Source organism: Sturnira hondurensis, unplaced genomic scaffold, assembly GCF_014824575.4.
Source record: "Sturnira hondurensis isolate 20B ecotype Veracruz unplaced genomic scaffold, ASM1482457v3 Scaffold0008380, whole genome shotgun sequence".
Classification (NCBI taxonomy): Eukaryota; Metazoa; Chordata; class Mammalia; order Chiroptera; family Phyllostomidae; genus Sturnira; species Sturnira hondurensis.
This window is the reverse complement of record NW_028081011.1, coordinates 3,017,659-3,030,231: the sequence shown is the minus strand read 5'-3', so window position 1 is coordinate 3,030,231 and position 12,573 is coordinate 3,017,659. Positions and strand designations below refer to the sequence as shown.

Sequence of the window (12,573 nt, the reverse complement as noted above, 5' to 3'; positions counted from 1 at the left end):
ACGTCATTAGGGCCACTGCCCTGGAAAGCTGTGGTCTGGTTTTCTTGGGCCGAGTCCCCACACCCACTGCTGTCTGCCGTGGGAGCTCGTGCCCCACAGGGGTGGGGTCAGTTTCTGCAGGAGGCTGGCCACGGCCAGGCCAGGAGGGCTTGGACTCCAGCCACGGCTGATGCTAACTTGGCCGTGATCACTGCTCTGCCCTAGTCTGTGGGCTCCATGGGCCTTGTATCTGTGTGGGAAGTGTCCTGGAAAGAAGTGAGTCAGGCCTTTCGTGTGGGGACAGGTCCCCTCAGGGAAGCCTAGAGCTGGGGCTCGAAAGGGGAACGCCAGGCTCTGCCCCCGGTAGCCCTGGTCAGGCATCCCTTTTGGTCCCTGCACCTACCCTCAACTGCCCCTGACGACTACCTGTAAAGTCTGTCCATGTGCAGGTCCCCCCAACAGGGTCACCCACAGGGACACACTGCAACTGAACCCACCCTCCACAGGGTCACCTTCACCTCCAGTCTTGCCCTCTCCCTTGCCCTCGTTTGACTGGTGGTGGTCCCACTGTCCCTGGAGCCAGGCCCAAACCGGGAGGGCCACTCCCACCTGCACCCACTCCCTTCCCCCAGGCCCCAGGCACCGGGTCCTGCCTGTGCTCCTCACCCCCATCCTCGTGCCCACTGTCCTGGGTCCCCCATCACCTGCCACTAGCAGCCAGCTGTCCCCCTGTCCCCAGCTCCTCTGCCGCCCTGGAGACTGACTCAGAATGTCCAGCCAGCTTCCCAGGAAAACTGTGGCTGAGGCCGGTGTCGTAACCCTTGCCTCCCCGTAGGATTTCTGGCGTCAGAAGACCAGGTTCCACCCCAAAGGTGCTGTGTGACCTGAGCCAACTGGTACCCTTTTTCTTGCCTTTGTGAAGCTCCGCTGAGGCCTCTCCAGCTTGGAGAGGTGGACGAGGCACCACATGGGGACCCTGCTGTCTGCTCACTGAGTAACCTTGGACGAGTCACTTGTGGTCTCTGAACCTTTATTTCCACCTTGCCTGTGGTGTGGCCACCGTGACCCTTCCTGTCTCATGGGGTCTTGTAAGGATCAGGTTGTGGGGGTGCTCCGACAAGTCGCTAGAGGACCACAGGGAGGGAGCCCAGCCCCCCAGCACAGATGGAGACACTGAGACACATGGTTCCCCAGTATCTTCAGGGTCTCTGTCACCCAGACCCAGGGACACTGCAGAACTGGTGGGGGTGGGGTTGCTCACAAGGACCCTGTGCCACACACTTGGGAAAACCCAGCCCAGGCCTGAGCGCTGTGAAGGCAGCTTGTTATCATCCCAGTTTTCCTGATGGGAAAACTGAGGCTCACAGAGGTCATGGTGCTTGCACAGGTCACACAGCAGCCACATGGGAGAGCCAGAATTCAAGCCACCCTGCCTGGTCACAGGGCCTGAGCGCCCCCATCAGGTGGCACTTATCCTGTGCCGGGCTGTGGGGACCAGGAGCAGGGCGGTGCCCACTCCAGGTGGCCCAGCTGGTGGCATTGCCCCTCCCACTCTGGCTGGCTTTGGCACAAAGCAAGTGTAGGGGGGCGGAGAGGAGGTCCCCACTCTGCCCAAAGGGTAAGACAGATAGTAGGTAGGAGGGGGTGGCCTGGTGTCTGGGGATCTTCCTTGGGAGGGAAGGGCGGGGCTGGCAGAGAGTACTGCAGGAGCAAAAGGCTGGGAGGGGGGGTCTTGAATCAGGAGGGGCCCTGGGGGTCATTCAGGATGGGAACTGAGCAGAGTGAACGACCCGAAGGCGAGGCCCAGGGAGGCCAGGGCAGGGCCAAATGGCACCTGTGCGGGCACACTGGAGACACGGAGCAGGGCCCGGACGGGCTCCGTCTGCATGAGGTCTTCATTCCCTGCTGTGCTGGTGGGTGGGGGAGCCCCAGAAGGTGAAGGGGGCAGATGGAGGTAGGGAAGGCCAGAGATTGCTGTGGGGCCTGGGCCACAGGCCAGGGGAGACAGGCTGCAGCTGACTGCAGGCTGAGGGGCACTGGGATGGGGGTGTCTAGTAAGACTCCCAAGAGCTACAGGGAACCTGAGACACCAAACTAATTCCTCCCATGAGGCAGATGGGGCATAAGACCAGGACACACCATGGAGCAGGAGCAGAAAGTCAGACTTTATTTAATACAACTGAGGGACCCCAGAGCTCCCTGTCCTCTGCCCCACCCCCAACACCTAGGGTGGGCCTACCTAGGTTCTTGGTACCTGCCCACCCACCCTGCCTTGATCCTGGGTGCTCAGTGCCCCCTACTGGTCTCTTTGGAGGCAGCAGGGCTTTGCTGAGGCCACTGAGGCCCTGCTCCAAGTTCAAGGGAATTAAGGAGGGAGTTTCCTTGACAAGGCCCTGGGTCTTTGCAGTCTTTGACCCTTGATTCCCTCCAGGGGGAAAGACAGGCTGCTTTCCAGACTGCCCTTGAGTGACTGCAGCCTCCTCTGTTTTTCCTGGAGCACCTACTAAAACTCATGAACCAAAACCAGGCCCTTTTCTTCCTTCCCTTCCCTTCTCTTCCCTCCCCCTTCCTCTTCCTTCCCTCCTCCTTCTTTCTTCTTTTTCTTTCTCTTTCTCTGCCTGTCCTTCTTTCTCTCTCCCTCACTCTACCTTTTTCCTTTCCTTATTTTCTTCCCTCCCTCGCCCTTGCATCTGTCCACCCACCTGTCCACGCACCCACAAACACTCCCTGACCGTGCTGTTTGTGCCCTGAGCGAGGCGGTGTGGGGGCAAGCACGCCAGCCCCCGCTTTGGGGGAGCAGGGAAGTGGAGGTGGCCATGGTCATTGCTCAAACGACCACAGATCTCCAGTGCTGGTGGTGGCTGTCCCAGAGGAAGTGTGCAGGACTCCGAGCATGTCCACTGGGGACCTGTGGAGCCCGGGGTCCAGGAGGGCTGCCCTGAAATGGGAAGCAGAGACCGGCAGGGGGTAGCATTCTGGCAGGGGATCCGTGGTCCCACTGAGGAAGGTGACCACCCACACCGGCAGCAGGCAGCTGACGGTCTCACAGGGGCCATCCCTGTCCCCGTGTGTGCCTGGCCCTGCCCAGGCTTGACCCTCTGCCCATCTCTGGCCCAGGTTCTCCTGTTGGAAGCAGCAGAGCGGCCCTCGAGCCCAGACAATGACCTGCCAACCCCACAAAGCACCCCGCCACCCTGGAATGAGGACTTCCTGCCTGATGCTATCCCTCTCGCCCACCCGGGGCCCCGAAGAAGGCCCACAGGGCCAGCTGGTGAGTGCAGCCCGTGGGGGAGGGCTCGGCCAGTCAGAGGCCCGGGAGCGGCCTCCCGGGGAATCCACAAGTAGGCCACCCACCGGGCCTCTGGGTCCAACGTGCCCACGTAACATTTAAAAAAATTGAGCTACCATGTAAACACTGAGGTATCACATTAAAATCAGGATTTCTGGCTTCTCCTAGGAAAATGGAAGATTTGACTTCTGGGGCTGGCAGTCCGTCATGGAAACGATGGACTGCGGCTAAGTCATGTCTGCCCCTTCAGATTTTGTCCAAGCTCTGCGGTTTGCCACAGTCCCCACCATTCCTTGTTGTATTAGAGTCCAGCACTGTCCTCGGGAGCTGCCCCGATGCCCTTGGTGTCTTCATTTAGGCCCTCAGCCCAGCCCACCCCTTGGCTGGCCCTGTGTACAGCAGCCCCTGTCTGCATACCCCCAGGGACGGGGTGCTGTCTCCCACGGCGTTCTGGGGGGGCCTGTCTAAACTCTGACCAGAGCTGGAGGACCGCTCTGCCCTGTTGTTTCTCCCTTCCCTCCACTCTTTAGAGTCAGGGGTGAAATGTACCTTCTACGGCTTCCATCCGTCGGTCAGAATTCTGTCCCGAGCCTGCAAAGAGTAACTAGTAACAGTAGCTCAGATTGCTGGATGCCTGCCTCATGCCAGGCACTGTGTGGGGCCTTTACCTGCCTGGGCAGTTAGCTGGCGCCCGTCAGTATGGCCGCACTCGGGTTTAAGGCTGGTGTCCCTTCTGACTGGCCGGTGTCCATGCCGTGCCAGTGAGTAAATTTTTTGGTATCTCTCAGGCTGGACCGATGGCCTCTCTCATCATTCTGGCAAGCTCATAAAGCTTGGGGTTAGAGGACAAAACTGAGGCTTAGAGAAGTGACCCCTGGGCTTAGCCAGCCAGCCAGGGCTCTTTGTCCCCACGATTCTTGGTCCCACTGGAGCCCTTAGGAGGCGATGGTCTCCCACCCCTCCTCTCTCCCAGTGGCCCCCCAGTTTCTTAGCACTGCCGGATGCAGCTCCGGACACAGGCCCGGCCCCTCTCTTGCCCCTGTTCCTGCCTGTGTGTGTGCCCGTCCTGTTAGGAGTGGGAGCAGAGTGGCAGGACGACCCAGGCAGCAGGCGGGTCGGCCTCCAGTGGCCAGTCCTGGGGTGGGGGGCGCAGCAGATCCTCTGCGCTCTTCGGAGGGGCTGAGGCTGTGGGAGGAGGGGTGAGCTTGGGCTGCTACGGGTGTGGGGGAGCCTCTCCCGCTAGGTCCCCTGACCCACTCCTCTAGCCGCTGTCCCCAAGGTCTCACCTCAGAGGGCTGCACCACACCCACGTTCTTCAAATCCTTCTCAGAGACTGAAAAAGAAGGAGCACCTTCTCGTCCTGGGGAGGACCCAGGTCTTGACCCCTGAGAGGTGGGAGGGGGAGGCTGGGAGGAGCTCTGGGTCTTTCCCGGCCAGACCTCGCTTCTGAGGGAATGTGCAGTTCCAAGGAATGGCCATTGGGTGGCGAACAAACCCTACAAATGGTGACCAACTCAGCTTCCTCCTGGAATCCCAGAGAGCAGGTAGAGTGTCCCCAAACCACAGCCTGTCGAGCCCTTCCTTGGGGTCCTGGACCTCAGTCACTGCAGCCAGAGATGAAAGGGAGTTAAGAGCCTGCACAGGTCTCTCCGTCAGTCCAGCAGGTCTTCCCGAACGCCCTCTCCAGGCATTCCCGAGGGAGAAGGGGCTGACCCCAGGCCACAGGGCAGGCCTCTGGCCTCTCTGCCCCCTCTCACTTATTCTTGGGGTCCAGAGACCCTGGAGGTGGGCAGGCATGTCCTTCGGGGCTTCCCAGAGCCTCTGAGGAGGACTTAGAGGGAGTTCTTTGCCACAAGGCCCGATCCCAACTCTGAGCAGGGAGACAGAAAGAAGAATGTGGAGCGAGGGAACCTCACTCATCCACAGCTTGGCTCCGGGATGCTGAGGGAGACTGTGCCTTTGGGAGCCTCAGTTTCTCTGCCCCCCCCCCCCGCCCTGCCCCGCCAAAAAGAAACAAAAACGGCGCTTGAGATCACAGAGGTTAATAGGTGCAAGTGGTGTGTAAACTGTAGTGAATGACTTGAGCTGACTTGAGGTCCCTTTGCTCACTCAGGAAGCCTCATGCGGACAGGGCTCCTGGGTGCAGGTCTGTTCAGACGGCACAGATGGCTGGGCCTGTAGCCACCAGCTCAGCCCACAGTGTTCTCAGGCCTCCTCTCATTCTCTCCCCAGGGCCCCCAGGGCAGACAGGCCCACCAGGGCCTGCAGGACCCCCAGGCTCCAAAGGTGACCGGGGCCAGGCAGGAGAGAAAGGCCCAGCAGGGCCTCCTGGTAAGGACACTGACTTTGTCCTTTGCCTCTTGGGGAACGGGGACTGGGGCTTCTCCCCTCTCTGAGCAGACGAGTCATCTCATGTGCCCACCAGCGCCCTGACTGCTGCCCATTGCAGCCACCTTAGGGTCTGGTCTCACCCTGGGCTGCAGGAGGAAAAGAAGGCTCTGGGAGCTATGGGTGCCTGCATGGGGGTGGGGCTGCCAGGGGCTGGGGGCTGTTCTCAGGCATGTAAATACCCCAGGGAGCACCCAACTCTCTGGTTCCTACAGGGGATTGACCCCTGGTCAGGCTGCTGACACTCTTGGTGCTCCTGCCTCAGAGCTGAAGTCCCTGGAGGGGTCAGAGGGCATCCGACCAGAGCCGCCCCTGCCTTCCTTGCCCCTGCCACCCAGCTGCCCCAGCAGACCCCCTGCATGGGGCTGGGAAGGGGGAAGCCCTTTCACTTACATTCCAAGACAGCCCTCTGGGGAGACTGCGGTCTAGAGGCCACCACTGACCCTTGCCAACCCTGTCCCCTTCAGGGTGCGCTTGCTGTCAGTAGTGTTGGCTCCAGGCCCAGCTCTCACGTGACTCCTCTTCTCCCCATTGCAGGCCTCTTGGGGCCCCCAGGGCCCCGCGGGCTTCCTGGAGAGATGGGGCGCCCCGGACCCCCTGGCCCTCCCGGCCCAGCAGGAAGCCCGGGCCTCCCTCCAAATGGTCCCCAAGGTGTCCTCTACTCCCTGCAGCCACCTACGGACAAGGACAGTGAGTGCTGGCCTGAGGGTGGGTGGGGCTGGCTGAGCCTCGCTGTCTGCCGAGGGATTAGCCCTCCCCAGAGGACCCTGCGAAGGGGCCATCAGTGAGTGGGGCGTCAGCTTGGGAGTGGGCTTGGACAGGTGGGGGCTCCTGGGAGACCCATACTGACCCCTCAACCTCACTCTGGCCCCAGCATGACCTGTCTCCTCCTTGGTGCTCAGCTCCTGCCCCTCAAAGGCCACTCTGCTCCTTGTCCTGGCCTCAGTTTCTCTGCCTGGTGATGGCAGTGCCACTTAGGTCCATAGTTATCCCATCTCCTTGTCACAAGTCCCCTCATCTGACCAGTGTTGACTGAGCACCTACTGTGTGTTATCACCAGGCTACAATGAGCACTCCTGCCCCCCAGGGACACAGAGTAGTGCAGAGGGCCCCTCTGAGCCCCAGAAATACCGCCTACACGTGGGGAGGCCTGGGTCTAAGGGGCATGATGCAGCGCCAGCCCGGCTGAGGGAGCCTGCAGCCTGTGGGGAGTGTTTTTGTTAAGTGCCCGGGGCAACCTGGGAAGGGTTTTATAGGAAGCAAGTGACAGGACTGGCTTTAAATGTTGAGGAGAAAGGGTGGGTGGGTGTAGTGTGGGCACCGTGGTGGAGGGGGACCCTTTGTCAGAGGAGCCCCAACTCCCGTCCCGAGGGCTCTCTGTCCCCTCGGGCAGCACAGCCCGCGCCTGAGCGTCAAGGCCTGAACCTGAACTGCACTGTCCCTCTCTGAGCCTCCCCTCTTCCGTCTGTAAAGGAGGGGTGGACTCCTACTCCATATTTCTTATGCAGTTGCTCTGGGCTCATAAAACAGCCCCAACTGCAACATGAATGAGGAGGGAGGGCTCACTCCTAAGTGCACGGGGGGGCCCTGGGCTGTCCCCTGGGAGTGCAGAGGCCAGGCCCGCAGCTCAGGGCCTGGGGAGGGGCTGGCTGTCTCACGGGGCGTCTGGAGCAAATGCTAACTCACTATGCACCCGGCTTTCACACCCGAGTGTGGGCTCAGAGATGCCCCCTGGGCAGTGAGAAAATGGAAGGTGCCTGTGATGCCCTTGGGGGTCTCGGGGCTCAGCAGCCCATGCCCTGGGCCATGAGGCACCATCCGAGGGGTCCATGCCCTGGCCAGGACACGCATGATGCCACCTGCCTGATGCTGCCCACCTGCCCCCTCCAGTGCCCAGGGCCCTCCTCGGGCAGGACCCTCCTCCCCTCATCCATGGGGCCCCTGAGGGAGGGCAGCCTTCAGGGTGTGAGCATTTGGGAAGAGCCGGGATGCCCAGTAGGGACAGCTGGTGGAGACTGAGCACCCACAAGGACCCATCTGCTGGGAGGCCGCTGGCTTCCATGTGTAGAGGGAGGGGCAGAGGTAGCCACTTCAATCCCAGATGTTTCCTGGGCCTGGCTGCTCTTGGCCTTGCTCTGGGGGTGGGCAGGGTGACATCACAGGGGGCTCACCCTAGAGGAGCCCAGGCCTTGGGAGAATGGCCATTAGACAGACCCTCACCACAGCCCAGGGCCCTGATGGCCGTAGAGGCAGCTCAGAGCCATGAGCAGGGAGGACTTCCTGGAGGAGGCTCTGAATGAGTGAGCCAACTGGGTATATCAGGACAGGCATGTCAGGTGGAGCCTGAAAGACAGTGACAACCTGGGGCATGGGGAAGAGAGTGGGATAGGCCAGAGGCTAAGAGTCTGGAATGTTCAGGAAGGACTTGATCTTCATACAAAGCCCTCTGGGCTCTCACTGCTCTTCTGAGCAGCAGGACGATAGCACCCATTTGCCGGGCTGCTGTGAGGCCCCGCAGGTCCAGGTACCTGCCCTGGCCCTGGGGGACCTCAGGCCCAGCCTCCAAGCTCTGCTGGCCCCACCCTGCCAGGTCACAGGCCATCTGCTCTTCCCGCAGATGGAGACTCACAGCTGGCTTCTGCCGCCGTGGACACGGTGTTGGCGGGTGTCCCGGGGCCCCGGGGTCCCCCCGGCCCTCCAGGTAAGTGCAGAGGGCAGCCNGACTTCCTGGAGGAGGCTCTGAATGAGTGAGCCAACTGGGTATATCAGGACAGGCATGTCAGGTGGAGCCTGGAAGACAGTGCCAACCTGGGGCATGGGGAAGAGAGTGGGATAGGCCAGAGGCTAAGAGTCTGGAATGTTCAGGAAGGACTTAATCTTCATACAAAGCCCTCTGGGCTCTCACTGCTCTTCTGAGCAGCGGGACGATAGCACCCATTTGCCGGGCTGCTGTGAGGCCCCGCAGGTCCAGGTACCTGCCCTGGCCCTGGGGGACCTCAGGCCCAGCCTCCAAGCTCTGCTGGCCCCACCCTGCCAGGTCACAGGCCATCTGCTCTTCCCGCAGATGGAGACTCACAGCTGGCTTCTGCCGCCGTGGACACGGTGTTGGCGGGTGTCCCGGGGCCCCGGGGTCCCCCCGGCCCTCCAGGTAAGTGCAGAGGGCAGCCGCACCGAATGGCCTGGACTGGGTGTCCTCTCCGGCGCTTCGCCTGGGCCAAGGGGCCTTCAGGGGGCCACTTGGGCTCCCATGGCCTTGGCAGGGTGCTGGGGACTGGGTCTGCCCCAGCTGCTGTTTGGCAGCTCAGCTGCGGGACTGGGTGTAGGAGCCCCAGGTTGTGATGGGGCCTGGAGGCAGGGGTGGCCCTGGGGCTTAGTGGGCTGAGCCTGGATGTGGCTTGATCCCCATACCCCCTGGACCCTCACTGGAGAAGAATAGAATTTGGGGCCAGGGCCACCAAAGAAAGCCCAACCCATCCAGCTATGGATGTCCCCGGGCCCAGAGCCCTCACTCCCCATCATTTACGTGCACTCTGACGTGCTCAGCACACACTCACTGAGCCAGGCCTACCTGCTGGGTGGTGCTGTAGGCCCCCGAACAAAACGAAGGTTAGTAACACAGAGCTTCCCGTCCTGGTGGTGCTCCAGCTGTAGTGAAGGGAGGCACCCCTGCTCAGATACCCTGAGCAAGTTGGGTCCACAGATCTGAGGGAGTGGCAGGTGGGGAGCAGGGCTGGGCGAGGCCAGGCCAGGGCGGGCCTCGTTCGCAAGGTGGCATTCGAGTCAATGCTCAAATGAGGTGAGGGAATGAGCTTGGGAGCACCTGGGGACCTCGGGTGATTTGCTCTGACCTGAGGAATGGGGTTGTTTTTGAATTGCGTGCAGTTGTGTGTCCCACTTGGGGTGTGCTTACCTGCAGGTCCTCCTCGAGCATGGGGGCGCACTGGTATAGCCCACCAGGGAGCTCCCTGCAGCCCCGGAGACACAAGCTGGACATTCGGTCAGGAACACATGGCCCAGCCTGACCCTCTGGGCTTTCTCTGACCCATGAGTCAGTCAGACATGTAGACTGAGAGCAGCCAAGGGTAGCAGCTGGTCCATGTCAGAGGTTTTCCTAGAGGAGAGCTTGGGGCTGGGTGCTGGGGAGGCTTCCTGGAGGAGGTGACGCTCAGTCTGAGATTAACAGGAAAGACCAGGAGGAAAGAACAGCAGGGACACATCCCTTTGCAGGAATGTGGAGGGAATGGAGAAGCTTCAGGAGGAAGGACAGCATGGGCAAAGGCACAGAAGCAGAGCAACTTTCTGTGAGGGTGTCTGGGGAATGAGAGTGGAGGGCTGGGCCAGGGGAGATCTTACTGAGTGGTTGCTTTCTGGGTATCCATGTGGGGGGTGGATGACCAAGAAGCAGTTGTCGTTACCCAGGCAAGAAGAAATACCTGGGAGAGGTCTAGTTCAAGGTCACACGGAGGGGCAGATGTGGGAGAGATTTGCCGGGGTGCTAGCTGGCTGGGGGCAGGTTGCCGAGTGGCCGATGGATGAGGCTGCGGTGCAGGGGCTGCGTGGAGGTGGTTGGAGGTGGGATGTCCGCCCTGAGTTCGGGCCAAGGAGGCCAGGGGAGTGCGCTCTCGCCGTCCCCCCTCCCCCCCCCCCAACTGCCACGCACCAGATCTTAGTTCACTGCCCCTGGAGAAGGCCCAGGGCTGGAGCTGGGGTGGGAAGGTGGGGATGCCCCTCTCCAGAGNTCCATGTGGGGGGTGGATGACCAAGAAGCAGTTGTCGTTACCCAGGCAAGAAGAAATACCTGGGAGGGGTCTAGTCCAAGGTCACACGGAGGGGCAGATGTGGGAGAGATTTGCCGGGGTGCTAGCTGGCTGGGGGCAGGTTGCCGAGTGGCCGATGGATGAGGCTTCGGTGCAGGGGCTGCGTGGAGGTGGTTGGAGGTGGGATGTCCGCCCTGAGTTCGGGCCAAGGAGGCCAGGGGAGTGCGCGCTCGCCGTCCCCCCTCCCCCCCCCCCACTGCCACGCACCAGATCTTAGTTCACTGCCCCTGGAGAAGGCCCAGGGCTGGAGCTGGGGTGGGAAGGTGGGGATGCCCCTCTCCAGAGCTGATGGGGGTGGAGGGCTTCTCTTGCCCCAGGTGACCATCTGTGACTCTGCCAACAGGTCCCCCGGGACCACACGGTCCCCCAGGACCCCCAGGTGTACCTGGATCCCAGGTAAGGCCTTTTTCATTTCTGATGGGTGAGGGGGCATTGGCTTCCTAGGCAAGGAGGAGCCAAGCTTCTTGGCTGCAGGAGTTGCTCAGGAAGGAACCAGTTTTGGGTGGTCCTTACCTGGGCCCAGGTGGGACGCTGGGGCAGGTAGGCATGGGCTTCTGGTTTTATTGGTGGCGGTGTCCTCTGCTGTTCATGTCTCCTGTGCTGGAGAGGTGTTGGCGTCATTCCCATTTCACAGATGAGCTAACTGAGGTCCAGAGAGGCCAGCACTACAGACTGTCACCCCTCCTCCCTCAAGAATCACCCATGTGGGAGGGGACACCCTAAAGCCCGACTGGGTGCTCCGACCCCAGCTTGTGCTGCCTTTGCAGCTGTGGGACTTTGGGCTAAAAGGTGACCTCGCCGGCTCTTAAGATGGGAGCAAAAGAGGAATGAAGTGCCCGGTGGAAGCACCTTGTGTTGTAGGAGCCCGAGGGTCTGGGAGGAAGAACACTCCAAGGAGGAGGAAGGGCCCAGAACGCCTGGTGGAGGCAGCAGGGGTGGTGCAGAAGTGCCCTCCTGGGCAGAGCTTCCGGCGGCTGCCTCCTGGGCCTTGCTTGGCCAGACCGGGGGCTCTGGAGCTCTGCCGTAAGGTGGGGGTTGCTGAGAGGTGACCCCCACTCTGTGAGGGACATGGGTCCAGGCCTTGGCCCTGTGGGCACCAGGACCTGGGGAGTCCCACACGTTCATTCATGCCTTTAGTTACTTGACAAATACCCCAAGTCTCTGGGAGGGTGCCAGTCCCCCATCTGATGGCACATGCAGCACCCGAGGCCACAGTCCATACCCTAAAGCTGACACTCTAGACGCCAAAGAGCCAGTGGCCCTCGGCTCCGACCTGCTCCCGGTTGTCCCCGTTGTGTGTTTTCACACCAGGAGGACGCCATGCGGAGGAGAACGGCTGGGTAGTGCACTGACCCTAGGGAGGGGCGGACTGGAGCTCCGTCTGGGGCCGTGCAGTGCACAGCGTAGGGTGGAGCGAGAGGGGATGGGGCACACACTGGGCTGGCCTGGGGAGGGGTGGAGAGGTCCCCAGACCTGATCTGCTCCTGAATTGGGGTGGGGCAGGTAAGCTGAGAGTCTAGGTTTTCCAGAGCCAGGCACCCCAGGGGTGTCCTCCTTGCCTGTCAGGTCCCATCCACAGCCCTGGAGAGAGGGGCTAGGGAACAGGCGAGGGAAGGACAGTGCCTGAGAAGACTGTGATGAGGGACAAAGAGGCCCAGGGACCCATAGCAGACCACGTCCCCCTGGGGACCCAGGTCTGCAAGGGACCTCTAAGGAGGTTCAGGGTGACAGGAATCTGAGCTGCTTGTCCAACCCCTCTGGAGAGGGTGTGACCAGGCATCAGCCTGAGGGGGCTGCAGGTCACCGGCATCTTGACCCCTTACCTCCCTACTGTGGTTCTTCCCCAAGGCTGGGGGCCTATGGCCAGGGCTCGGACGGATGCCAGAGGGCATAAGGCCCATTGCTGGCTCTCCAGGGCCCCGTGGACAAAATTCCCCCAGGACCCATTGCCAGGGCCTGTCCTGCCCTTTCCCCGAGGAGGGTGGCATGGGGTGGGGGCAGGTACGGAGGCTGGGCGTCCACTCTGGAGAGGTGGAGTGGTGTGCATCTGGCCAGCCAGGCAGGGCTGTTGGAGGATGGCTGGGTGCATGTGTCTGGAGC

At 61.5% G+C, this 12,573-nt stretch overlaps 1 protein-coding gene across 1 annotated transcript in view; it reads left to right on the top strand.

Annotated features, from left to right (window-relative positions):
- COL26A1 (collagen type XXVI alpha 1 chain) overlaps window positions 1-12,573 on the top strand; it is a 179,946-nt gene that overhangs the window by 161,642 nt on the left and 5,731 nt on the right. The window contains exons 5-9 of the mRNA XM_037054848.1: window positions 3,097-3,250; window positions 5,501-5,599; window positions 6,194-6,346; window positions 8,274-8,357; window positions 10,817-10,869. Of these exons, the coding sequence (XP_036910743.1) occupies window positions 3,097-3,250; window positions 5,501-5,599; window positions 6,194-6,346; window positions 8,274-8,357; window positions 10,817-10,869 (543 nt within the window). The remainder of the gene's footprint in view (window positions 1-3,096; window positions 3,251-5,500; window positions 5,600-6,193; window positions 6,347-8,273; window positions 8,358-10,816; window positions 10,870-12,573) is intronic.